This window comes from Spinacia oleracea, chromosome 2, assembly GCF_020520425.1.
Source record: "Spinacia oleracea cultivar Varoflay chromosome 2, BTI_SOV_V1, whole genome shotgun sequence".
Taxonomy (NCBI): Eukaryota; Viridiplantae; Streptophyta; class Magnoliopsida; order Caryophyllales; family Amaranthaceae; genus Spinacia; species Spinacia oleracea.
This window is the reverse complement of record NC_079488.1, coordinates 83,106,451-83,133,724: the sequence shown is the minus strand read 5'-3', so window position 1 is coordinate 83,133,724 and position 27,274 is coordinate 83,106,451. Positions and strand designations below refer to the sequence as shown.

Below are 27,274 nucleotides of genomic sequence, written 5' to 3'. Positions count from 1 at the left end.
AATCACAGTTAGAGTCAGGAATGCGTTGCCTAGAAGTACCAATCAAAGAGCTCTCGTAACGTTTCTAAGAAGAGGATCCCATGAAAAAAATTATGAAACCCTAAAAATCTCCAATTTTTTCCACATAAATTTTCGAGAGAAAATCGAAAGTCGACGACGATGTGGGACGAATTAGGGGACAAAAATAAAAGGGATCTGATCGGAATGTAATTCCGTTTAGAAATTGTGAACAAATTTGAGCAAAATAATTAAAGATCTAAGAGATCTCAAGAGAAACAACGAAGAACAGAGGCGAAAAGTTTTAGGGTTTCTTGAGAGGCAGAGTGTTTTTTGAGGAGAGAGGGAGAGAGAGAGAGAGATAGAGAGAGAGAGAGAGAGAGAGAGAGAGAGAGAGAGAGAGAGAGAGAGAGAGAGAGAGGGAGAAGGAACCGAAAGAATGAGGAGAGAGAGGGGTGAAAGGGATGAGTTTATAGGGGGGTGGGGAAGTGGGTTATAGGGAAGGAGAGATTAATTTAATATTAGGGGTTTGGAAGGGAAATTAATTTAATATTGGGGTTGGAAAATTTAGGTGTGAATATGGGTAGAATGTTTAGGTATTTTGGTAATTAAAAAGGGATATAAGGGTATTTTGGGAAAAAATATATGGCCAAAAATAGAAACGGGAAGAACTTTTAGGAACCCCTAAAATAGAAACGGGAAGAATTTAAAGGAACGGAGGGAGTACCAAAATACCTAAAAATTCTACCCAAATTCCTACCTAAATTTCCCAACCCCTATTATTTAATTCTTTTCCCTTCCCCATATACCCACTCTCTCACCTCCTTTATCACCCATCCTTACCACTCCTCTCTCTTACCTTATTTTTTTTTTTTTATTTTCTCTCTCCTTTATTTATTCTAATCTCTTACATACAATCATTACACTTATACCCATACAAACCAATATTCTAGTTTTCTTAATTTCCACCCAAGATTCAGAATAGGAACATCTTTTAGGAACGAGGAGATTATATTTTTAAGTGATAATTTTATATTTCAATAAAAATATTTTTAAAAAATTGCTAGTAATACAGGTAACTGTTTAACCTTTTAAAATGTTAATCCATCATATTTTTACATAACATAAAAGGTAATCAAAACATGTTAAAAGTTATCAAAAAAATTAGGTAAAAGTTATACCAGTGTACATCAGGTGCGTGCAAAACCTTTTGCTCCATTTATTGTTAATCCGATTTCATCAGTTCACTCCTTCAAATAATCGAATGTATTGGAATTTAGTATAGTCCTCCAACCACACTTGACACATACGCATTACGGTCACATGTATGCTACTACTACCTTTGTTCCTAAATATTTGCAATAGTTTCACCGATAAATTTGTTAATGCACAAATTTAACTATAAATATATGCAACTATGCTTTTGTAAAAACTATATAACAAAAACCGATATTTAATAAATGTATATTGAGACAAAACCAATACACAACAACATCAAATGTTTATGTAAAGTGTATTATTAAGAAAATGTAAAATAAAAATTAGTGTTTATGCAAAAGTCACGAGAAAACATGCATAAGGTGATAAGGGCACAGGAAAAATCAATACCTAGTATTTAAAAACACAACCACCTCCATTATAAAGCCACGTGGCTACCTCTAAAAAATAAACAACTCTGCGTGGCTCACCATATCAATAAACAAGCAGGATTAAAAAGGAAAAAAACCGCCAAAAACCATCCTAACTTGAAGCCCTGTTTACCACGCCCTTTCATCCTCTCCTATACCACCCCCCTTTCATCCTCTCCATTACTGTCATCTCCGTTTCATCCTCCTGCCATTAATCATCATTAATTCCAAATTGATAAGGTCTACCTTGGAAATTACAAGCATTGAATATCTATCGTCTTAAATTTCAGCTTTAATTCGATCCCACCATCGCAAAAACACTCGCAAGAGCTTTAATATATTGGACCTCGAACCAGAATCAAACTCCAATTTCACCTTCAATTCGACCCCACCATATTCTCCCTAACTTTAATTTGAAGGAAATAATTCCCTTGGTCCAAGTTTGCATATAAGGCATTTAATGCTAAGTCTAATAAATGCGGTTCAGTATTAATTAAACACGTTAATTATTCAGTGAGATCAAGTGATCTGAATGCTTGGCTAGAGGTCGCTTCAGTTCAAGTGGAATTATTATTAAATACCAAAGCTTACTCTTGACTGAACCCGTAGGGTCACACAAATAGTGCGTGAACGGATCAAGTATTTAAGTGAATATAATATTCATTAAAGTCCTCTACTTATGGTCATTCGGAAATGATGGATCTTGGCTCCACTGGTAGCTAAAATCATCAAAAGGCAAAGAAACAATATTTGTTGGAATTGAAGATATTTTCATGACGGAAATATAAATATTATCAAAGTCGAAGATATTGCCGGAAACGCAAATATGGTTTGTATTGGAAAATATTAAACGGAAATAGAAATATTGTCTGAATCGGAAATATTGTCGGAAACAGAAACATTACCGGAATCGAAAAATATTGTCGGAATCGGAAATATTATCGGAAACATAAATATTGTTCGAATCGGAAATAAAATCTGGAATCGGAAAAATGAATTGCTCGACGAGCAAGCCCGCGATACGCAAGGCCCAGTGCCCAGCATACTTGCGCGCACACAGCAGTGCCCAACGATGGGTCGTGTGCTATGACTTGGGCACCAAGCCACAAACAGCTGCGTGGGCTTCAAGCCACGCGTGCTACAGCGTTGGCCCAGTCCGTACACATGGCTTGTGCGCCAAGCAAGCTTAGGCCTCAAGCCTTTGTTTTCCTAATCCTACAATTGTTAGAATTCTAACATAATTAGAGTTTAATTGTTTATGGAATACTAAAGAGTTTGCGTTTAATTAAAAGCCTAAAAGCTATAGTTATTCGATTCCTAGTAGGATCGCAATTCCTTATTTTCAATCTATAAATACGTGGTTCATAATCACAATTTATATAAACACAGAACACATGGAATACATTGAATTAAGCACATAATTCGTAACCTTTGCCTATCACATTTGTGAGTTTCCCGAGTGTATAAAACCTTAGAGAATATTCTAGTTGGTTGAATCTAAGGCGGATCCGAACGTACTGTGGACTTTCTACGGAGGGGCGACATTTGGAGTCCTTTATTTGTTCTTGTTCGGTTCGGGAGCAGTTAGGCAAGGCACGCATCACATTGTATGTTACAAAAATATGCTAATTGACTATGTGACAATTAATTTGTATTCCCGGCTTTATTGTTTTTCCGCATGAATTATATTGTTCATAACCTTACATAATTGCATTCAATCTCAAATTAATTTCACCCCAAAAAAATTAATAATTTCTTAAATCATGTCTGTTACGGTTTGTATGCACAAACAATCATTGACATTCCATCTCTCATTTTTTAATTTAATCCCGAATCTATTTAACACAGGTTTTCCATGAGTAATGATATGACCCAAAGCTACATACAAATATGTGTCATTTTTTTTAATGCCTGTTCAAAATTGGTTTAATTTACAATATTGAATTGCTGTATTTTTTCCTGTTTAAATTTGGTTTAATTTACAATTTTAAATTGTTCTATTTTTGTTAATAGGTATAGATTTTTACTTTTCAGGTTTCAAATTGATTTGTTTATATGTTGTTGTATTTTTAAAATTGTATATTTGAGTTGAAAATAAAATCCACTGAAATTGAAGAGAGATCAGAGAGAGTATACCTTGGGGGTGGAGGGACGAACTAATTAACCGATATCGATTCGAGCATAAGCTTGAGTAGAATAATGGTGGTAGTTGTGTTTATAGATAGCCTAAGTGGTAATAGGGGATTAAATAAGTTTTACTGGTAAGAGAAAAGTCAATCATAGTGTTTTACTGCTATTAATGATATTATTTTGTAAGCGTGAGTTCCTCAAATGTTTATGATCGCGTGGGTTGCTCGCTATATTTTGGAGGTACTTCAACAAAAAAATTGATCTTTGAACTAAATTTCCACTTTCTTTAACATGGTATAGATCAAATTTTAGTGTCAATATGAACTGTATATACATTGGGTTGTATGTTGACAGAGGATTACTGAGATTGCTGGAGGGGCTCTTTCTTTTTATCCAAAGCCAATTCCAGGTGACTGGAATGGTGCTGGTATGTGATGTATTTATTCCTTGGTGAACAATTTGTATACAAATTTTTTGCAATGTTAACTATAAATGACTAAAGGGTATTGTTAATGATTGTAGCAGAAATTCCATGAGGCAATATGGTGGCTATGAGATCATTACGGAGGCTATTGAAAATCTTTGATTGAGGCACAAGGACTCAAGGAGCACATTGTTGCTTATGGTGAAGGAAATGAACGTCGTCTCACTGGTAACCACGAAACAACCAGCATTTTAACCTTCTTGTGGGTAAGTGTTATTTTCATATCACTGAATCTGTCAACTTCATAGTTTGTTCTAATGATAGCATGATTAACCATTATATTACTCCGTACTTATTTAGGCATTACTTGTAGTATTTGACTTTACTTTTCATCCTATTTCGGTATTTTCTCAATTGATTTGAGAAAGCTAGTTAATTTTCTCAAATAAGACTTATCAGAGTGAATTCGTAATCATCCGATAAGGATTAGCAAACCGAGGTGCATCAATTTGTGTTGGAAGAGACATTGAGAAGGAGGGAAAATGATATTTTGAGGACAGGAGGCCGACTTCTAACATGGACCCGTTTGTTTAACTTCCATAATTGCGGAGACTACCCTTATTTGGAAATCATCGAGTGTCTTGCCGAGTCTAGGCTTTAACAACATGGACCCGTTTCTGTCAAGTCATATGCGTTGAACAAGATGTAGTCTGTTGAGGTTGATGTTAGAGTTTATCGTCTATTTATCAGTTCCCATTCAAACTGGCCATTTGTGTAACCCATTCGCTTAAGTTTCTTTACACATTAAATAATACTTATTTCTTGCACTTATACTTCGTTGAAAAACTTTGTATGATTATGTTTCTATACAAAATTTGAAGAAATAAAATTCTCCATGGGCTCCTTATGCAGTTCTACTGTTGTTATTGTGCAGTACCTTTAAGATTTTGGCATAAGAACTTTTTAAGATTGTAACACCATGACAATTCTCTCTTTTCTAAAAACATTTTAATATAAATTATAGAGAATTATCAAGGCATTATCGCCCGTGTGAAAACGTATCGGCTTATTCATAATTTTGCAGCGGAAAATATAATAATAACTTTATAGAATAAATAATCAATCATAATTTAACTTCCAAACCAACCAAAAAAGTCTGAAGTCAACTTAACAAACTAAGGTCAACTTAAAACAAACCAAGGTTAACTTAAATAAATCAAAACCAAGGTCAACTTAGAAAATCATAAATAACTACACAAACTCTCCAATCCCGAACCCAATGTTGCATCATCTTCAAACTTGTAAATGGACAATGCTTATTGATCTCTAGAGACTGCTCACCAAAATGGGTCATCACATGATCAATAAGGCATAGCCATGATCAACACACACAAACAAAAGCCATAATCAGCAAAGTTGAGTACTACATACTAAATTATAATAATCCTAACATGATACTAATAAATGAACAAACCTAACATGATACTAATAAATAATAAACCATAATTATTAACAAATAAAGACTCATATATAACTTTTACTAGACTAGCTTTGAATAACAATTCATTTAAATGGATTAGTCAATGGGCTGGGTTGTCTAAATGAAATAGCCTTCCTTTTGGAAGACAGAATACGGGCGCGGCTCCTATTCCTATGACCTAAGATATCGAGGAACCTTTTAATTAAAATAAAACAAGGTGACCAATCCGGTCTCAGAAAAAAACCATATATGGGCTACCACCATGAACTCCAACTCCTAATTGTCCGTCACTTCAGACGTGCACAGTCTAAATCTATTGCTATCCGATTTCACTTTACATGATTTACCAATTAATACTGGTATGACTCATCAATAACATAAATAGCATAATCAACAAATAATCACAACTTCTTTTTATCTTGGAATTAAATAAATGATCACACAACTTTCAATCGGGGAATTAATTCCAATTAATTCAATCATTCCTTTACCAATGATCAACTACCTTTCATAGGTGTAAAATATCAACTTACTAAACAAGGTCCACCGTCCTCATAAAGTAAAGAAATACTCCCTCCGTCCCAGATTAGTTGTTACACTTTCCTTTTTCATCCGTCCCAGATTAGTTGTTACACTTCTAAATTATGAATGACTCCATAATTATTATATTGTCTCTCTCTTCCCACTAATTTTTTTTTGTCCCCACACCCTCTCTCATTCAATTAAAAAAAATACCCCACTAACTCCTATCACATCTACTTTTTCAATAAAATAACAATTGATAACCACACTACTACTTATCGCATTAAACTGTGTGCCCATGAGAGTGTAACAACTATTCTGGGACGGAGGGAGTACTAAAAATGGGACAACGATCAATCAAGATCCATGCCAATATATAAATAATATAAGTTCCCAACCAACATGCTTGCATAAATCAATCATGGAAACATAATATAAATCTCATAATATAATACTCTTGCTCCACATGTTTATTCAACGACATCAACATGCAATTTCCAACATAATCAAGTTCATGAATAAATTCAACATGGTTTCTATTCAAAGTACCACATCCACAAACACATAGGTATGTACGTACCTTGTGTAACAAATTGGGAGGCCGTTTGACTACAGAGAATTCTCCACCTGAAAACTTTAGGGGAATATAGTTAAATACATATTAAGGCAGCGGAATAATCCCCAAAGCCAGGAACCATGTATAAAGTACAGATTAAGCAGACTTACATTTGTAGCGTGTTTTCCCTAGTTCAACGAATCATGACCAAGAACTCCAAATGTCGTTCCTCTACTTGGTTCACCGACACATTCAGATCCGTCTTGATATTCGTAGCTCAGACGTCACTCAAGATATTTTAGCTTTTTGGGAAGAACAGTTTGAACGAAAGCAAAAGGAGAATAGGGTTTCTCTTTTTTATTTAGGTTAAACTGATGTACGTGAATTAGTTGTGTGTGTTGTGTGGAAAAACATAAGGAGAGGTGAGGTGTTATAACCCTAAGGTTATAACATGACCAACCAAGGCACAAGGCCTCAACGGGCCAGCTCACGCACAAAGCCCACGAGCAGCGCGCACACGACAACGCAACCATGGGCCTTGGGCCTCGTTGCTGCTTGCTGCCAGTGCTGCTGTCTAGCGCGCGCCCAGCCGCAGGCCTACAGGCCTTGCTCTCGCGCTGGCGAGCTGCTGCGCTCGTTGGGCCTTGCGCGCTTAGCTCGACGGGCCGGCAGCCTTGCCTTGCTCGTATCCGCGACCAATGCCTTACGGCTATTGTTTATCATATAGTACTTGAACAAATTTCCGATTATGTCTTGATATTCGTAGCTTAGACGTCACTCAACCAACTAGAATATTCTCTAAGGTTTATTCTCTAAGTACTTTACTATAAACAATAGCCGTATAGAGAATTTATTTCCGATTTGAACAAATGTTTACGTTTCCGTTAATATTTCCGATTCGAATAAATATTAACATTTCCGTTAATATTTCCGATTCCGGTAATATTTCCGTTTCCGGCAATATTTCTGATTTCGGCAATAATTCCATTTCCGATAATATTTTCCGATACGAACCATGTTTCCGTTTCCGGCAACATCGACGACTTGGATAATATTTATATTTCCGTCATGATCCATATTTCCGTTTCCGGCAATATCATCATTTCCGGAGCATTCTATATTTTGCCTTTTGACGATTTCAGCTCCCACTGGAACCGAGATCCGTCGTTTCCGAATGTTCATAAATGGAGTACTTAATGAATAGTATATTCACTTAAATACTTGATCCGTTCACGTACTATTTGTGTGACCCTACGGGTTCAGTCACGAGTAAGTTGTGGATTAATATTATTAATTCCACTTGAACTGAAGCGGCCTCTAGCTAGGCATTCAGCTCACTTGATCTCACTGAATTTATTAACTTGTTTGATTAATACTGAACCGCATTTATTAGACTTATCATTGAATGCATACTTGGACCAAGGGAATTATTTCCTTCAATAAAATCATATCAATACTCCTTGAATTCACACCAACATTAGAGTACTTTAAACCCTTCCTAAACATATTTAGAACATTTCCTAATATCAAAACTTAACAACTAAACCTCCTAGCATAGTGATTACTACACTAATGATCACAAATCATCATAAACTCCAATAAACCATGCCATTTACAATTTCCAGCAATATAAAATAATTTAAAACTACTCCAAAACATATCCAACATGCTTAAAATCGTAAAAATAATAACTTTAATAACTTGTAATCATCCTATTATGATTTTAAAACTATTAAAACTCTAAAAATTCATGCTTTAATAATTAAAACCATTATTTACACAAAAGTATAGAATCTGAAAATTAATAACTTTATTATGTAAAACATATAATCCGAAATCTATAATTAAACCAGAAAAACTATAAAATTAATTCAAGAAATCATAAATTGAATTGTTAAAACATAATTAAAACATTAATCAATTAAGGGTTTAAGAATTAACCAAAAATAATAGAGGGAGGAAGGTTGGCCGGCGGCGGACAGGGCGCGACAACAAGTATGGTCGGCGGGGGTTGGTGGCACGGCTGGTGGTGGCGTGCGCTGGTGGTGTGGCGTGCGAAAGAGGAAAGGGAAGAGGGGGTTGGGTTTTACGTGAAAGAAAGGAAGAGAGAAAAATAAAACAACGAGAGAGTTCACGTGAAAGAGAGGAGTGAGGAGAGAGAATTAGTTGTTTGGGTAAAATTTGGGGTTTAGGGGGTTTATTTGGATCTTAGGTATTTTATGGGCTTAGGAATATAATTAGGCTAGGATTAGGATTCCTTTTCCAATTTTAAAAGTGTTCGATTCCAAACCCGATTTGAAGTACTTTTCCAAAACCAAAAGTGTTTCTATGTTTCAAACCGTTTTCGAAGTATGATTCTAAAAAAGTTTGATTGCATAAATCCTTAAAATATTTAGAATGTATTTAAATAAAATAAATATACATTAAATATATATATATATATATATATATATATATATATATATATATATATATTTATTACTAAAATTCATAAATTTCATTTAAATATAAATAACTATACATTAAAATATATTAATAAAATTTATAAATTTACGGGGGATTACAATCTACCCTTCTTAAAAGAAGTTTTGTCCCTAAACTTGACACAAAAATTCACACATTTTTCAAAAAATTTGAACTTATTCTTACTAGTAAAGTACTTGTGCTACTCATGTGCACTATTTTGCCAACATAAAGTTGCTTGTGTTACTCAAGAACACATATATGAAGAATTTAATTACTTGCATCAACATGTGTAATTTGCTAAAATAAGCATAAAAATAGGTAAAAAGCGCGAAATTCTATCGCATTCTACCCCCCTTAAAGAAAACGAGTTACGCCCTCATAACTCACCTCATGGAATAACTCTGGATATTGCTTCTTCATTTCGGCTTCGGCTTCCCACGTTGCCTCTTTGGACTCATGGTTCGGCCAAAGCACTTTTACGATGTTGACGTCTTTATTGCGTGTACTACGCACTTTCTTATTAAGGATTTTCACAGCCCTTTCCTCATACGCGAGGCTATTATCAATCTGGATTTTCTCAGGATCTAAGACATGACTCTCATCAGGGATATAACGCTTTAGTTGGCAAATGTGAAACACATCGTGCATCTTTTCGAACTCCATAGGCAAAACCAACCTATAGGCTACTTTCCGCACTCTTTGTAGAATCTCATATGGGCCTACATACTTGGCACTTAGCTTGCCCTTTTCCCCAAACCTCATCACTCCTTTAGTTGGTGGTACTTTTAAGAACACTTTCACCTACTTCGAACTCATCATCTCTTATTTTCAAATCTGCATAGCTCTTTTTCCTATCTTGGGCAGACTGAATTCTAGCCTGAATTATCTTCACATTCTTGACAGTCTCCTCAATGAATTCTGTTCCCAATACTATGTTCTCACTAAAATTATTCCAGCAAGTGGGACTTCTGCATTTTCTTCCATATAATTCCTCAAAAGATGACATCTTAATGCTCGCATGATAATTATTGTTGTATGAAAATTCAACCAAATCTAGGTGGTCTTCCCAACTACCCTTAAAGTCAATATCACATGCTCTCAACATATCTTCCATTGTTTGGTTAGTTCTCTCAGTCTGTCCATCGGTCGCAAGGTGGAAAGCAGTACTCATTTTCAATGTTGTCCCAAGATTTAACTGGACCTTTTGCCAAAATTTCGAGAGGAATCTCGAATCACGGTCTGAAATAATATCAATTGGGACTCCATGCAACCTTACTACATGCTTAATATATGTCTTTGCCAGTTGCTTCTTCTTCCATGTCTCTTTGATCGGAATAAACACGGCCGACTTTGTCAGACGGTCCACAATAACCTAAATAGTATCATTTCCATTCCTTGATCTAGGCAATGCAGCAACAAAATCCATCGAAATGGTTTCCCGCTTCCATACAGGAACTTCTCAGGGTTGAACTTTTCCCATGGGTCTCTTTTGATCTATCTTGACTTTCTGATAGGTTAGGCATTTAGACACAAACTCGACAACTTCACGCTTCATATTTGGCCACCAATAGATCTTCTTAAGGTATTTGTACAGCTTGTCACCCCAGGGGTGCACAGAATATGGAGTATTATGCCCTTCATCCATAAGACGTCTCTTAAGCTCATCACATTTCTGCGGTACACACCACCTCCCTTTGAACCTCAGACTACCATCATCATGGATCTTGAAATCAACTTCCTTTCCTTTTCCTTGATTTTCTCTAGATGTTCATCCCCAACTTGGCTTTCCTTGATCTCGTTAAATATGGACAACCCCAATGATAAGGCTCAATCTTGTCTTGATCTCCCCGGGATTTACCATTTCTAGGCTAAGTCTTTGCATATCTCAACACAACTCCTCAGGAACTACCCAAACATTTATGCTATGACTCGACTTCCTACTCAATGCATCAACAACCACATTTGCTTTCTCCTCGTGGTATTGGATGTTCAAATCATAATCCTTAATCAACTCTAACCACCTTCTCTGGCTTATATTGAGGTCTTTTTGGGTGAAAATGTACTTCAGGATTTTATGTAAAGATCTTACAAGTTGCCCCATAAAGGCAATGTCACCAAATCTTCAAAGCGAATACAATAGCAACTAGCTCTAGGTCATGGGTAGGATAACTAGCCTTATAAGGTGTCAATTGACGCGACACATATGCAATCACCTTCCCATTTTGCTGTAACACACATCCCACACCATTCTTTAAGCATCACTATACACCTCAAACCCCTCATCCCATCACGCAGTGTCAACACAGGTGCGGAGGTCAAACTCTCTTTTAAAACTGGAAAGCTTCCTCACATTTCTCGATCACACCTCAAACCCCTCATTCCCATCATCTAGGCCTAGAAAACTTTGGATATCGGACACGTTCTTTGGAGTAGGCCACTCACTCACAGCTTGGATCTTAGTAGGATCTACAAAGACTCCGTCCTTTGACACTGTAAACACAAATTTCAAATCTGCAAAATAACAAAGCCAAAATATGTGACAAAATAATATTTTATTAATTTTTGTATTTTCTGAGTATAATCTCTAATATTTTCTCCTCTGATTCTATCTCCACTTTGAATTTGACTACTCACGGACTTGTTTGATTTGGTTTGCAGACTTATTTGATTTGGTTCTTGAATGAAGGCCTTCGGTCTTGATCTTGTGCAAGAATGTTGATGTATAATAGAACGGCACGTTAGTTTTATGTGCTTGTTGTTCTTCTTCCACCAGGATGATTTGATGTCGATTTGGTGCGTTTTGAATGCTTGTTGTTCTTCTTCTTCTAGGGAGAGAGTTTTATATGACTTGACTAGCAGAGAGAGTATTTGAGAGTTTTAGGTTTTTCCGTCTGCTTCTCCTCTTCTCACAAATGATGCGGGAAACTCCAATCTATAGGAGTGAGTTGAACTTTTAGGGTTTTATGTGTTTTGGGCTTCTTGAATTGAACTTGATAGTCATGACCAGTTTATAACAGTTTAACCTATTTTGTTAGGTTTAACCATTAAAAATATTCAATTTTGATTAAAATAACTAAAATTGGCTAAATTAATACGAGAACCCAAATCAATTAATTTAATAAACCGTCAAATGATTTTCGAGTCAATACTTTGAATTTTGACCCAAATTATATCCAACGTGACACGTTAAAAAAGATTCCGTGCCTACAAATTGCCCCTTTGAGACTGTATCACGTGCACGATTTATAGTGCTTGCTCGTGATTAAAGTCTCGAAATTGTTTTGCGATAAAAAAATATAACCCTTTTATTTAACTTGTTGTCTTTTCCAAGAAACCAATGTTACCAGGAAGTTTCGGTGTTTCGCGTAATCTCTCATACTAATTTCTCCATCTAGGAATCTTCATTATTTTTGTAAATAAAGATACTTTTACCCTTGTTGGAGATAAGATTTGAGATCGTGCTCGTCACCCATAACACACAACCAACAACCTTTGAAGATAAAACTGTAAACAATCTTTACCTTGCCAAGAGTTGTAAACCGTATAAAACTTTCTGGAAATCTAGTCAAACTTAGTGCTATAAATATAGCTCAAGAGTGAATACTTATTCTTCACTATTTGATATGGAGCATCACTTCACGTGCATTACAAACTGGTTTACTTGATAAACAATATGTATCCCCTGCATGTTGAGAGTTGTAGAATAGCCAAATATATAACCATAAAATACAGCTCCGATCCAAGACTAAGGATTTTCATGCATAGTACATACTGCTGAAGACGGAGGCTTGCCGAGACGGGATAAAACTAAAGACCTCGATTACGCCGCGCCAAGAAGCCTTCCAGTTTTTCATGACCGATTGACGTCGTGACGTAAAGGAGATGATCAATTTAACATGGGTGAACCCGACCGGATGTCGTACTTGAGGGAAAAATTGTTGCACTTGTTTGCTTTGTTTGTTTCTCTTAAAGGTATGATCATGAATAACAACAATGGTGAAGCAATTCCTCTCATTGATATTTAACCTGGTGCAAATTGATGCCAAAACTTGAAAAAGCAAGATGTGTCTGTGACCCTTAAGAGGAACACCAAATCGACATCAACAATATGGTGGGAGTTATCTCGAAGACACAACCTACCATTCTTGGTACCTTGGAGCCACTGAACTTTTGTGCTTGCCATCTTGACGTCGTGAAGGAGGTGATTGAACCTGACCCAATTTGACATTGTTTCGCATGAAGGGGTGAAGGACCTGCATCGCCAACTGCGTTGACGCCAAAGAGATGGAGATAATGGAGATGTTCTTGACATTGACATAGTCCGTTATCACTCTTGTTGTTCGAACGTACGTAGCTTCGTCCTTAACCTGTTGTATGTCCTTTATCTGTTATCCTGACCTATTGTCCTCGAGAAGGAGAGGGCACGTCCGAGTGTCCGAGCTGCTTGATCGTACGAAGACCGGAGACAGAACTATCCTTGATCAGAAATACCGAGACCCATTTCCACTACTTGCTACCATGAAGTCAAGTAAATGTTATGGCAGAGAACACCGCTACCGTAAATCCCAGAAGCTCGAGATACCAATCTACAGTGTCGTGTGAGCCTGGTCAGAGCATCGCTACCGCAACCTTAAATCCTAAAGAAGACGAGACACAATTCAACTGTGAGCCCAGTTAAGTCTTGTAGCAGGTATGCTCATTAATTTTATTTCTCCCGTAGTTTTTTTTTTGAGCCTCTAAACTATATTACTTGCGACTGTCATGGTGACCTTCTTGAGTTTCCATTCTTGCTTATGTTTTTCTTTTTTTAAGAGTATTCTCTTGTGTTTTTTTTATGACTGATGCGGGAGCTTCTCTATTATTTACCTCCATGGAAGGGTCTGCTTGCTTATTTGATACTCGTATGTTTGCCTACTAAGATTTTCTTCGGCTTTCCTTCAAAAAAATTTGCTTCGTCTTCGACTTTTTGTTTTGAAACATGCCCCTTCTTTTTTTTTATTCACGCGAGTAGTTGTACTTCCTGATGTAACATCCTAATAATTCCTTGCTTTTATAAAACCATTTTCCAACTTAAAATAAAGGAATTACTAAAGTATTACCGCCACCGTGATAACGGTTAACGCTATTACCAGAATCACGCAGCGGAATTAAATGTCAACTAACTTTTAAAAACATAATTAATGAAATATTGAGGCCTCCTACAATTTGGAACCATAATGGCCCAAAACCCAAAGTATAAATGATTCAAACATTTCAAACATAATTAAAGTAAAGTTAAATAGTTCGAAATACGAAAACATGCAACTCTCTCGATCATCCCAAGCCACATGATTCCGATCTACCAACCTGCTATTTTATTCTACTCCTATCAATGCAAGTGCAAATGATAGATCATCATAGGGTCATTAAGGCAAAGGCCATGAGCAAAACACACAAAGCACGTACTCAGCAAAAGCTGAGTACTTACAAGAATAGAGTGAAATGAAACTAAAACATGCATCACTCACTAAGTACTAATCAACATGCAAAAGCCATATAATAATTAACAACCAATCATGAATACAAGACTCGACTCTTGACTCACAATTTAATTAGAATAAGCTTCGAACGGGCCAAAAGAAAATTCCACAAAGGGAAAAAGGTGATGGGAGCCAACCATACACCAAATATATAATAATAAAATCGGGCCATACCGAGTGTCGGGCCATACCGACGGAATTCCTGCGCATAATATAAATGAAACAACGTCTTGTATCATTAGTAGGAGTACGAGCTTTCCAGCAAGACTCCCCTCATTGTTCATACTCAAGGTATATACGTTCCAAGAGTTTTGAAGCTTGTTCTGGTTGCACTTTACGTTTATTAATGTTTTATTAAAGGTGAACTCAAGACTCGACAACGTACATTCATTCAATTAATAAACAACAACCAAAACAATCTTATTTTAAATGTTTTAGGACTTGTGATCAACAAGGCAAGACACTTGTGATATTACTACCATGTTCCTCCTCACCAAGGTCAGACTCCACATCATGCATATTAACATGAGGGTTGTTCCCTTGCACGACAAATCCTAATTCATTTCATACATAATATTCCCAACTGAACCCTACATGTGCGGCGGCTTACGTGAGCTAACCCTTCACATGTGGTAAAATAAATAGTACAACGAAGTACGAATAATTGGCTCAAAGTATGCTAGACATCCCGTACAATAGCATACAAATAAATAATCCATCCCTTGCATGTGAAATAAACCATACATGCATAAATATTGAACAACATGGTTGACAATGAAATCCATACTCATAATAATTCCAACATGCTTGTTCAACAATTAATCCAATAAATCCAACATCACAAATCACATGCTCGTTCACCAAAATAAACATGATTCCACATAATGTAATTCACATCATCAACAATCATGTAATGTCATTGACAAAAGGTGTGGTCACCCTAGACTTGTACGTACCTTGAATACCTAAGCGTAGGGGCCACTTTGCAATAACGAGCACTCAACTAGAAATCACCTCCTATCATCAAAATAATGAAACTTAAATTATTTCCATGTTCACTAAATTTCCAGCAACTTTATAAAATTTAAAATCTCCTTTAAACTTTAGAATTCAATCGTTTTTCAATAATATAAACGTCTCGATTTGCAAAACCAATCCCTAGTACAAAAACATACTTTTTTCGCCTTTAAAATCAATAAAAATCAACACTTTAAACCTTTATTCAAATCTGAAAATATAATTGATTATCATAATTAAAATCATCACCTAATTATGCTAATCAATTGACTCGTTAGGTCTAGGTTAAAACCCTAACTTGAAAATCCCAATAACACTAGTTTATTATCATAAAAATCAATGCTTTATTCAATAAACAAATCTGAAAATTCATCCTTTAATAGTTAAAACAAGCCTAATGAATCACAACACGCAAATCCTCAAACCACGATATTCATAACCGGTTCCCAGCATTTTAATTACTCAAAAGAATATTAATATAATAATTTAAAATACGGAATTTAAATAGAATAGGTAAGGAAGAAGAGAATTATACCAATCCGGCCTATAGCACGGAACAACCACGAATTAATGTGATTGGGCGAAAAGAGATTGGAAAACGAACAACAACGAAGCAACACAACACACGACACACTACTCGTGTGTGCGTGTGTAGCGCGGCACGAAGAGCAGCAGCAGGGGCGAAGGCACGCGGCTGGGCGCTGTGCGCGAGGGGGAGAGCGAGGGGCGCTGGGCGCTGTTGCGCGAGGGAAAGAGCGAGGGTGCTGGGCGCTGGTGCGCGAGGGAAGGCGAGCGAGGGCGAGAGGGAGTACAGCGCTGGGCGCGACAACACTCGAACGCACAGGGGCAGCGCGCGCTGGGCGTGAGGCCGAGCAGCACGAGGGCACGAGCACGGGCTGCGTGCGTGCGGACGAGAGAGAGGAGAGGGAGTTGGAGTGATGGCCAAGAAAGAGAGAAAAGAGGGTTTATGAATTTTAGGGGCTCATTTAATGATGGGGGAGTCTATTTATAGGCTCCCTATTTCTAATGGGCTAGGCTTAGGGAATTCGAATTGGGCTTAGGGAATTAAATGATTGGGCTAGCTTAGGACTTGAATTAAATTCTTTTGATTGGGCTCGTTTAGTAAAATGAATTGGACTTTTCATTTAAAACCCGAAGCACATAAAAATCATTTGCAACTCATTAAATTTCCCGACTCAAGAATTAAATTCGTTTCGTAATTAATTAAAATAATAAATATTCTAATTAATAAAATACATTTAATTATTATTTAAATGCTAATAGATCATAAAATGCTTTATAAATAAAAATAAAATATACTTATAAATATTATAAAACTACGAGGTATTACAATTAATGATGGACAACTTCTCCTTCTCCACGTGAATAGCTGCTAAGCTTTATTTTCTTCTCTTTTTTTTAAAGGATGATCATAATATGTGACAATGATTAGCCAAACTCATGCACATAAATGTCCCTTAGCAGCTTCTATATTTCGACCAATATACTCCGTACTCGTTTACCACTCCCAATGTGAACATAAATTTTCCTAGCAGTTAGAACAAGAACTTCTCGTGCTTTTGCATTGTTGGGCATGTACTAACTTGAATATTTTCTTTATTTTGTAGGAATGAAATCGCCATGGTTTATCTATTTCAAGTACTAGAACACTCTTGGAGAAGAGAAGTTGTCCTTGCTGGAAAATACCAATGAAGTTGATGGTTGACACTTTCGTTTTTTCCTCTTGTGATAGGTCCTTTTGTAAAAATTAACGTCAAGACCGAAAAGCTGGTACAAGAATTTCATGATGCATTTGGTGGCAAAACACCTATACATTTCATTCGTATGTCACATCACCGTCCTTACGATGAGGCTCAATCTTTCGTCTGCACGTTTGTCTCGTAAGGAAACAAAATGAAGTTCCAACATGAAATTTGGAGTTGAGACGTTGGATGTTACCTTCTTAGCCATGGTTGGTGCTAGATAACAATGAGCGATTTGGTGCTCAGTTCGAAGCTTACCCTAAATCTTGATGTTTGAAATGTTGAGTTGATCCCTAGTGTTGGAGAATTTTGGTCGAAGGTTGGTGCATGTATCTTTCTCCAATCTTCATGTTCAACATTTGGATTCATGGTGCTTGGTGGCTTTCTCCGGGAAATTCGACGACTTCTTCTAGGTCTTCAAGAAAATTTGGTGAAATTTTGTTCCTTTTGAGCTTTGTTACGTGATGGTTCTTGGAAGCTTTCTCCATCCTTCAATCTATCTCTTTTACAAATTTTGGTGCGTGGAAGCTTTCTCCAGATCTCAATGTAGTTGAACCCCTAGTGCTTGGAAGCTTTCTCCAGATCGCTGGTTCGAGGTGTTTGGTGCTTTTGAGCTTCCTCCAAACTTTGAGTAAATGACTACAAACTTTCATGGTCATCATTTTACAAAATAATTTTTGAAGACTAAGTAACAAATTTTGAATTTTCACTAATGCCCCCTATGTCATACTTCATTTTAAAAAACATTTATTTACTAAAACATTTGGTATTTTTCAAAAAATATGTACTCCTTTAATATTTTTTAAGATATACAATTTCAAAATAACCTTATACTCCAAAATAATTTTCTATTTTTTTGTTGTGGCTGCCCTTGAAAATTTTCATTATCCAAGATGCCTACGTACCAAAATAAGTGATTTTTTTCTTCACTTTTTTGGGTCAAGCCAAACGTAGTTCAATACATTTTTTTGTTATGCAGTTTAGGCTCGTGATTAGGAGCTTTTTCTGTTATGCAGTTTGGATCGTGCTTAGGAGCTTTTGAGGACGTCGTTTTCACCTTTACCCCCATGATCATTGTTGAAACTTTTTGCAGCCTTGTGGCCCCAAATTGCCGAAGTCTCAACAAATGCTCGACTAATCGAATTTTTCTTCATGATTGGCTAATGAATTCTCCATTTCATGAGCTCGAGTTTCCAAATCTTGAAAAATTTTGGGCTTGATTCCTTGCAAGATGTAAACCAAGTCCCAATGCATACCTTGGGTGCACATCTCAACTGCAGAAGTTTCGGGTAAATGATCCTTACATTGAAGACTTAGTGACCGTCAGCGATCGATGTATTCCACGACCAGTTCATCCTCCAACTGGTTTGTTTGTGTTAACTCCATCATGCTGACAATGCGACGAGTGCTTATGAAGCGATTTAGGAACAATTCTTCCATCTGGTCCCAACTATCAATCGATCCAGATTCTAATTCGGCGGTATACCAATCAAAGGAAACTTCTTTTAGCGATCGAACAAACTACTTCACGAGCAAGTCTCCTTCAGTCTATGCATTGTTACACGTTTCAATAAAATGTGCAACATTTTATTTTGGATTGCCTTTTCCATCAAACTGCAAGAATTTTGGAGGTTGATAAGCGTAAGGCATCTCCAAGGCATCAAATCCTTTTTGTGTACGGTTTGATGTAATGGCCACTTTTGTCAGGATCTACGCCAAGTTGTTGTTTAATATATCTTGAATTGTTGTTGGGCGAATTGTCCAACATTATTCTCAAAACATAGCTGGATAAGTAAACAAATCTAGAGTGAAACATCATCATATTTATCTTTTGAATCCTTGTAGTTCTCTAGAGTAAAGAGTTCATACTCAAATTCATCCTCACTCTCGGCACTACAATAATAAGCTTGTTTTCTCTTTCTTGTGAATCTTCATAGATTTTCAGGTTGAGGCTCGTCCTCTCCTGACTCAGAATCACTGTCGACTCTCATAAAAGCATGGTAAATATCAGTTCTAGTTTGACCTCTAGCACGGTCAAACTCATTAAGAGCCTCATCATCACTATCTAGAAAACCTTTTCCCATTATATTACGCATAATGCGTTGTAGATCAGTGTAATTATTGTTGTCAGACTCATAATCCATCTCACTCTCATCATCGCTCAGAACGATAGGGTGGAGTAGCCCCCTACTCTAGTATCTTCTATGTCAGACATGGTTAGTGATCTATAACAAATAAACATTAGTTTTTATAGTAATTAGTGCTCTCACCTAACGTACGATAAGTACATAATAAGTAAGAACAATAGCAATCATAATGCATAGGAATGGTATAAACATAATCATGCTGAACTAACTATTTAATGCAGGCATATGATATTTATATCCTATATGCCCTTCCTATACTACCCATCTCACATAATATATTTAGAATAAACTAAAGCATTGAAGTAATTTAAATCATAAAAAAAAACTAATAATAAGAAAAGAAGAAAAATAAATAAAATAAAAAATTTAATATTTTTCCGTTACTGTAGTTGCTAACTAGATTTTTTTTTCGAATAAATTAAAATAAATTCGAAGAAAAACTCGATCAAAGAGAGAATACACTTCGGATTTTTTAATTTATTTTTTAAATTCTGACCTTCTTCTTTATAAAAAAAAATTCATACCTTTTTGTTTAAAGAAAAAAAAATTCGGCCTCTTAAAATTCGGAGCTCAATTCTACGAAATTCATTTTAAGTAACTAGTTTGTTAAGCGCCTAAAACTTAAAATAGACACGAAAGACCAATAAACCTATATCTATGATACTACTTTGTAACACCCCAACCATTATCTCTTTTCTTAAATAACCTTTTAATATAAATTATAGAGAATTATCAAGGCATTATCGCCCGTGTGAAAACGTATCGGCTTATTCAAAATTTTGCAGCGGAGAACATAATAATAGCTTTATAGAATAAATAATCAATCATAATTTAACTTCCTAACCAACCAATAAAATCTGAAGTCAACTTAACAAACCAAGACCAACTTAAAACAAACCAAGGTCAACTTAAATAAATCAAAACCAAGGTCAATTTAGAAAATCATAAATAACTACACAAGCTCTCCAATCCCGAACCCAATTATGCATCATCATCAAACCAGTAAATGGACAATGCTTATTGATCCCTAGATACTGCTCACTAAAATGGGTCATCACAAGATCAATAAGGCATAGTCATGATCAACACACACAAACAAAAGAACGTAATCAACAAATCTGAGTACTACATACAACAACAACAACAACAACAACAACAACAACAACAACAACAACAACAACAACAACAACAACAACAACAACAACAACAACAACAACAACCACAACAACAACAACAACAACAAAGTCTTAGTCCCAAAATGATTTGGGGTCGGCTAACATGAATCGTCGTAGAAGATCGTCATCGTCACCAATCAAACCAGAAAGGAGCAGGAAGTAAAAGAAAAAAAGCAAGGAAAAGAAGGTGAAATTAATGAAAGTAAGATAAGAGAAAAAAGTATTTATATTATAGAAGCTGAGTACTACATACTAAATAATAATAATCCTAACATGATACTAATAAATGAACAAACCTAACATGATACTAATAAATAATAAACCATAATAATTAACAAATAAAGACTCACATATAACTTTTACTAAAATAGCTTTGAATAACAATTCATTTAAATGGATTAGTCAATGGACTGAGTTGTCTAACTGAAATAGCCTTCCTTTTGGAAGACAGAATACGGGCGCAACTCCGTATTCCTATGACCTGCGATATCGAGAAACATTTTAATTAAAATAGAACACGGTGATCAATCCGGTCCTAGAAAAAGTCATGAACTACCACCATGAACTCCAACTCCTGATTGTCTGTCACTTCAGACGTGCACAGTCTAAAGCTATTGATATCCGGTTTCACTTTACATAATTTACCAATTAATACTGGTATGACTCATCAATAACGTAAATAGCATAATCAACAAATAATCACAACTTATTTTATATTGGAATTAAATAAATGATCACACAACCTTCAATCTAGAATTAATTCCAATTAATTCAATCCTTCCTTTACCAATGATCAACCACCTTTCATAGGTGTAATATATCAACTTACTAACAAGGTCCACGGTCCTCATAAAGTAGCGAAATACTAAAAAGGGAACAACGACCAATCAAGATCCATGCCAATATATAAATAATATAAGTTCTCAACCAACATGCTTGCATAAATCAATCATGCCAACATAATATAAATCTCATAATATAATTCTCATGCTCAATATGTTTATTCAACGGCATCAACATGCAATTTCCAACATAATCAAGTTCATGAATAAATTCAACATGTTTTCTATTCATAGTACCACATCCACAAACACATAGGTAGGTACATACCTTGTGTAAACAAATTGGGAGGCCACTTTAACAACTCAAAAGTCGCCTGCAGAGAATTCTCCACCTCAAAACAACCAATATAAATTCATATCAATTCTCCTTGAATTTACAACAACATTAGAGTACTTCAAACCCTTCCTAAAAATATTTAAAACATTCTCCAATATAAAAACTTAACTACTAAACCTCATAGCATAGTGATTACTACACTAATGATCGCAAATCATCATAACTCCAATAAAACATGCCCTTTACAATTCCACCAATATAAAATAATTTAAAACTACTCCAAAGTATATCCAACATGCTTAAAATCATAAAAAAATAACTTTAATAACTTAAAATCATCCTATTATGATTTTAAAAATATTAAAACACTAAAAATTCATGATTTAATAATTAAAACCATTATTTATACAAAATTATAGAATCTGAAAATTAATAATTTTATTATGTAAAACATATAATCTTAAATCTATAATCAAACCATAAAAAGTATAAATTTAATTCAAGAAAACATAAATTGAATTGTTAAACATAATTAAAACATTATTAAGTTTAAGGGTTTAAGAATTTACAAAAAAGAAGAGAGGGAGGAAGGCTGGATGGCGGCAAATAGGGTGCGGCAGCAGGTACGGTCGGCGGCGGTTGGTGGTGCGTCTTGTGGTGGCGTGCGCTGGTGGTGTGGCGTGCGAAAGAAGAAAGGGAAGAGGAGGTTGGGTTTTACGTGAAAGAGAGAGAGAGAGAGAGAGAGAGAGAGAGAGAGAGAGAGAGAGAGAGAGAGAGAGAGAGAGAGAGAGTTTACATGAAAGAGAGGAGTGAGGATAGAGAATTAATTGTGTGGGTAAAATTTGGGGTTTAGGGGGTTTATTTGGGGCTTAAGTATTTTATGTGCTTAGGAATATAATTGGGCTATGATTAGGATTTATTTTCCAATTTAAAAGTGTTCGGGTCCAAACCCGATTTGAAATACATTTTTTGGGCAAATAGATAGTATATTTCATTTACCAAATCAAGATATTACAATGTCTCCCATACACCAAATCATCAAAACGACAAAGACACCATAACAACCTCTAAGTACAAACCTAATTAGCTCTACCAAAGACACAAAACAAGATTCTATTAGCTACAACTGAAACAGGCTCTAGCTGATTGCTAAAAACTTTGGCATTTCTCTGAATCCAGATTGCATAAACAACTTCTACAAAGGCAATGTTGCACTTGATATCCTTCTGCATGCTGCTTCTACTTTTCTTTGCAGCCCATCTCAATTCATCTTGCCAGAAGAGAACTCCTCTAATGATCCTAGGTTTATGAAGATCAAGAGTCCATAACTCACAAGAGTAACTACACTGGAAGAAAAAATGGCTTTGAGTTTCATCCTGCATCTGACAAAGTACACAAGTACTATGAATGTTCATATTCCAACTGATGAGTCTATCTTTGGTAGGCAATCTACTTTGAACAGCAAGCCAGGCAATGAAAGTACTCTTTGGTCTAGCCTTGCTGTTACAAACAATTCTCCTCCACTCAACAGGAGCACCTCTATCATGCAGGAATCTATACATTTTCTGAATCCTGAATTTCCCTTCCACAACAAATTGATCAAACCCACTCTGCTGAGAGAACATATCACTACCCTGGCATATTTTCCTCAATGACCATGTCAGACCATTAGGAATAGGCATGGACCAGAAGTTATTGTTCTTAATATAGTAAGAGTGTATCCATTTAACCTGCATCCTGTCCCGTTTTAGAGAAAGAGCCCAACAATGCTTCAGGACAACAGCTTTATTCCAAATAGTGAGATCTTTTAGGTTCCACCCACCACCACTCTTAGGCAAAAACAATTGTTCCCAAGAAACAGGAGCCTTCTTTGATCCAGCCTCAGATCAGTACACATAAAACATCTAGAAATCCTTTGAATTTCCTTCATAACTTTCTTTGGTGATTTGAAATACTTTTCCAAAACCAAAAGTGTTTCTATGTTTCAAATCTTTTTCGAAGTATGATTCTAAAAATGTTTGATTACATAAATCTTTAAAATATTTAGAATGTATTTAAATAAATTAAATATACATTAAATATATATTATTACTAAAATTCATAAATTTCATTTAAATATAAATAAGTATACGTTAAAATATATTAATAAAATTTATAAATTTACGGGGGATTACAAAGAAAGAAACACATTTCTTTTACTTAGGCGTTCATGCGTGAAGTTAATGGTAACTTTTGTTTATGCACTGATACACTAGGTCAAGACTTTATTCTTAATTTTTCGTTTTACAAAGGCGTTATCTTTGCGCTTATACTTGGCAATTCATTATCCCAAAATAGGCTAAAGCAATAATACAAAGTATTTGGTAATCTTAGGAAAGTATTAGTTTCTCCTATAATACTTCGTATATTGTTAATCTAAGTGGACAGTTGCACTTCACCAATTAACAAAAAAAAAATGGAACTTCTTATGGTTTTAGCTAGTAAAGAAACCAGTTGTGTTGGTTGCATCTCCCCATACTTTCAGGATTTAAATATAGATGCGATCCAAACAAAACTAAAAACAAACATTCACTAACCACCCAAAGATTAGAAAAATAATACACAAATAAAGATATCCAAAATCCTAAGACTGGCCCGTGCAAGGCACATGTCAGACGACTAGTTACTTTTAATAATCCACCCTTTAACTTTTATTGCTCCTTACAGGTTACCGAGCAGGTAAGTCGGACATAATTGATGATGTGGCAAGTAACCGTTGCAATTTTGCGTGTGGGTCCCATTTCTCACGTGATTCTTTAAAAACCTCTCCCGTGGTCCTATTTATTTTATTTATTCGCCATTGAAGACTTAGCTTCATTGGTTTTCTTAAACAATGGCAGTGACACGAGGTTGCAATTGACATGGTGGGGTAGGCATCACCAACAGGAGCCATACTTATCTCCAAACCAAGAAAATGGGGTTGTTGATTTGTTGGACGGTTCAGATGAGTTTCATGAGGGGTATTGTTATTTGAAGTGCCAACATATATGGGTTTCTTCGTCATATGCTCAATTCATGCATTTGAAGTTCTACCAATCATAATGGGATTCTTCCTTAGGTTCTTTACTAATGACCCAAGATGTTCTCAAACAACCATAAGATTCAACTGAAAGACACATAAATTTGTACAAATACAATCAAATCAATGAGTACAAATTCAATTTCAGAAAAATCATGGTATTCTAAATCAATTATAAAAATCCTCGAATCAATTTCAACATTATAATCAACACCGATTAACTTCTTTCTCATACTCTGCCATTAATAAATCAGTAAGAAGGTACAATTAACCCAGAAAATCGAGCACACAAGAAGTTCATAATAACAAGAGATTAAAAAAAATTACAAAAGAATTCACCAAGCAACTCTTCTACAGTATTCCCAGTTGAATGAATAACCATTATCTTTATCTTCTTAATTAATCCGCCATTAATGAATCAAGTAACCCGAAAAACTTTAAAGCGATTGAGAGATAATCTTACACCAAGATTAACCCGAAAACAACCTATACCCAGCGAAAACCACCACCCCATTCTCTCTCCTAACCTCTATATCAGGCCAGAACAACCCCAACACCAGCCCAACGCGAGTGGAGAGTTTTTTATCGGTTTTGATTGGAGGTTGAATGATGTTGAAATTTGAAAATAGGGTGTGAATGGGGCGAGGGTGTTGATGGTGGTTGGAGATGAAAATGAAGATGCAAGACAACAGGAGAGAAGATGTGGGTAAGGGTGTTATCTTGTTGATAGTGGTTGACTGGTTGAAGACGAAGACGAATGTGGATGAAAGAGAAGATAGGGTGAGGGAAGGAAGATTAAAAAAAAGTATCTTGATCGAGTAAGGTGGGTGGGAGGAGTAATGAAAAAGACTTTTTTGGGAGGGAAAACAAATAACCAAAGGTCAACACAAAGTTATACACTTTTGTTGACAGTTGCTAGGTGAACATGATCTCACCACAAAGTGACCATAATTAATACCTAGGCTATAAATATTTTTTTTTACCAGGTAAAGCAGAGTTTTGACTCTTGACAGAAGAAGGGGGAATAGACTCACAGAGAGGTGGTGCGATTAAGTGAAAACCCAATTGTTGATCAATCAACGACGACCTCATTTCATATTGATCGGTAACTGATACAAACGAGATATGATCAAAGTCTCGACAGTCGGCACTTTAGGCTATGTTATCTTACCTTTTTTTTATGGAACATCTTACCTTATTCTTATTGCTTACACCATTACTTATTCTTTTTAAAATCACATGCAGTGGCGAAGCCAAAAAATGTACGTTGGAGGGATGAAGGAAAAAATGAAGCTAAAATGGGGGAGCGAGGGAAAAAATGAAGTTAAAAGATAGGTATGTAGTATTGGGTAGGATTAGAACCCTTGACCTAATGGTCCACACTTACTAAAACAACAATAACCACTTAGACAAAGAGTTTTACTACTTATCTCTTTGTTAATTTTTTTTCTTTTTAAAATGTTGCGGGGGCGGCCTCCCCTACTTAACCCCTCCCTCTGCCACTGATCACACATAGTATCAAATACTCCGTAAGAAAATTCATACCAGACTAAATCAGGAAAATCACTCACAAAAAATATTTTGGCCAGATCAGACCAAAACTAAAAAAATCAAATCAGATTAAACAAAAAGGAACTAGAAAAATCAAATCATATCAAACAAGGATAACAAATCCAAATACTTTACTATTTTCATCACGTCAAGTAACTTTGAGCTTGAAAAAACAAAAGGTCTTGCAAGCACAAGGTGTATAGTAAATTTATTGTACACCAACATAAATTTTATCCAGTTTTCTCTAACTTTTATATTATTAAAAAAAAAGTTGATAGATAAACATTTTAAAAGGTTAAATGATGAATTTTATACATTACTAGTAATTTTGAAGAATTTTTTTTTATTAAATTGAAATTTTTTATCACTAAACAATAATAACTTTTATACATATATATACAAAAGGTCTTGCGCGCACAAGGTGTACAATAAATTTATTGTACACCAAGATAACTTTAACTCATTTTTTGTAACTTTAACCTAGTTTTGATTAACTTTTATATTAGTAAAAAGAAAGTTGATATAAAAACATTTTAAAGGGTTAAATGATTAATTTTATACATTATTAGTGATTTTGAATAAATAAGTTTTATTAAAATTTTAAAAAAAATCACTAAAAAATAGATAACTTTTACATATATAAGCTTAACTTTTAAGTATTTTGAGTTAACTTTTAATCTGGTATACAATATTTATTGTACAACCCTTGTAAATAAGAATTT

The 27,274-nt window shown here is 35.4% G+C and overlaps 1 protein-coding gene and 1 pseudogene across 1 annotated transcript; one reads left to right on the top strand and one right to left on the bottom strand.

The window, feature by feature from the left end:
- Positions 1–3,956: 3,956 nt before the first annotated feature.
- LOC130467588 (glutamine synthetase cytosolic isozyme 1-1-like) lies at positions 3,957–4,877 on the top strand (annotated as a pseudogene).
- A 206-nt stretch (positions 4,878–5,083) lies between these two features.
- Positions 5,084–9,965, bottom strand: LOC110805899 (uncharacterized). The gene is made up of 2 exons (XM_056836133.1): positions 9,591–9,965; positions 5,084–5,176 (listed from the first exon to the last, which is right to left on the bottom strand). Exons 1-2 carry the CDS (start codon positions 9,963–9,965, stop codon positions 5,084–5,086), a joined length of 468 nt encoding a protein of 155 aa, XP_056692111.1.
- Between the last annotated feature and the right edge of the window lie 17,309 nt (positions 9,966–27,274).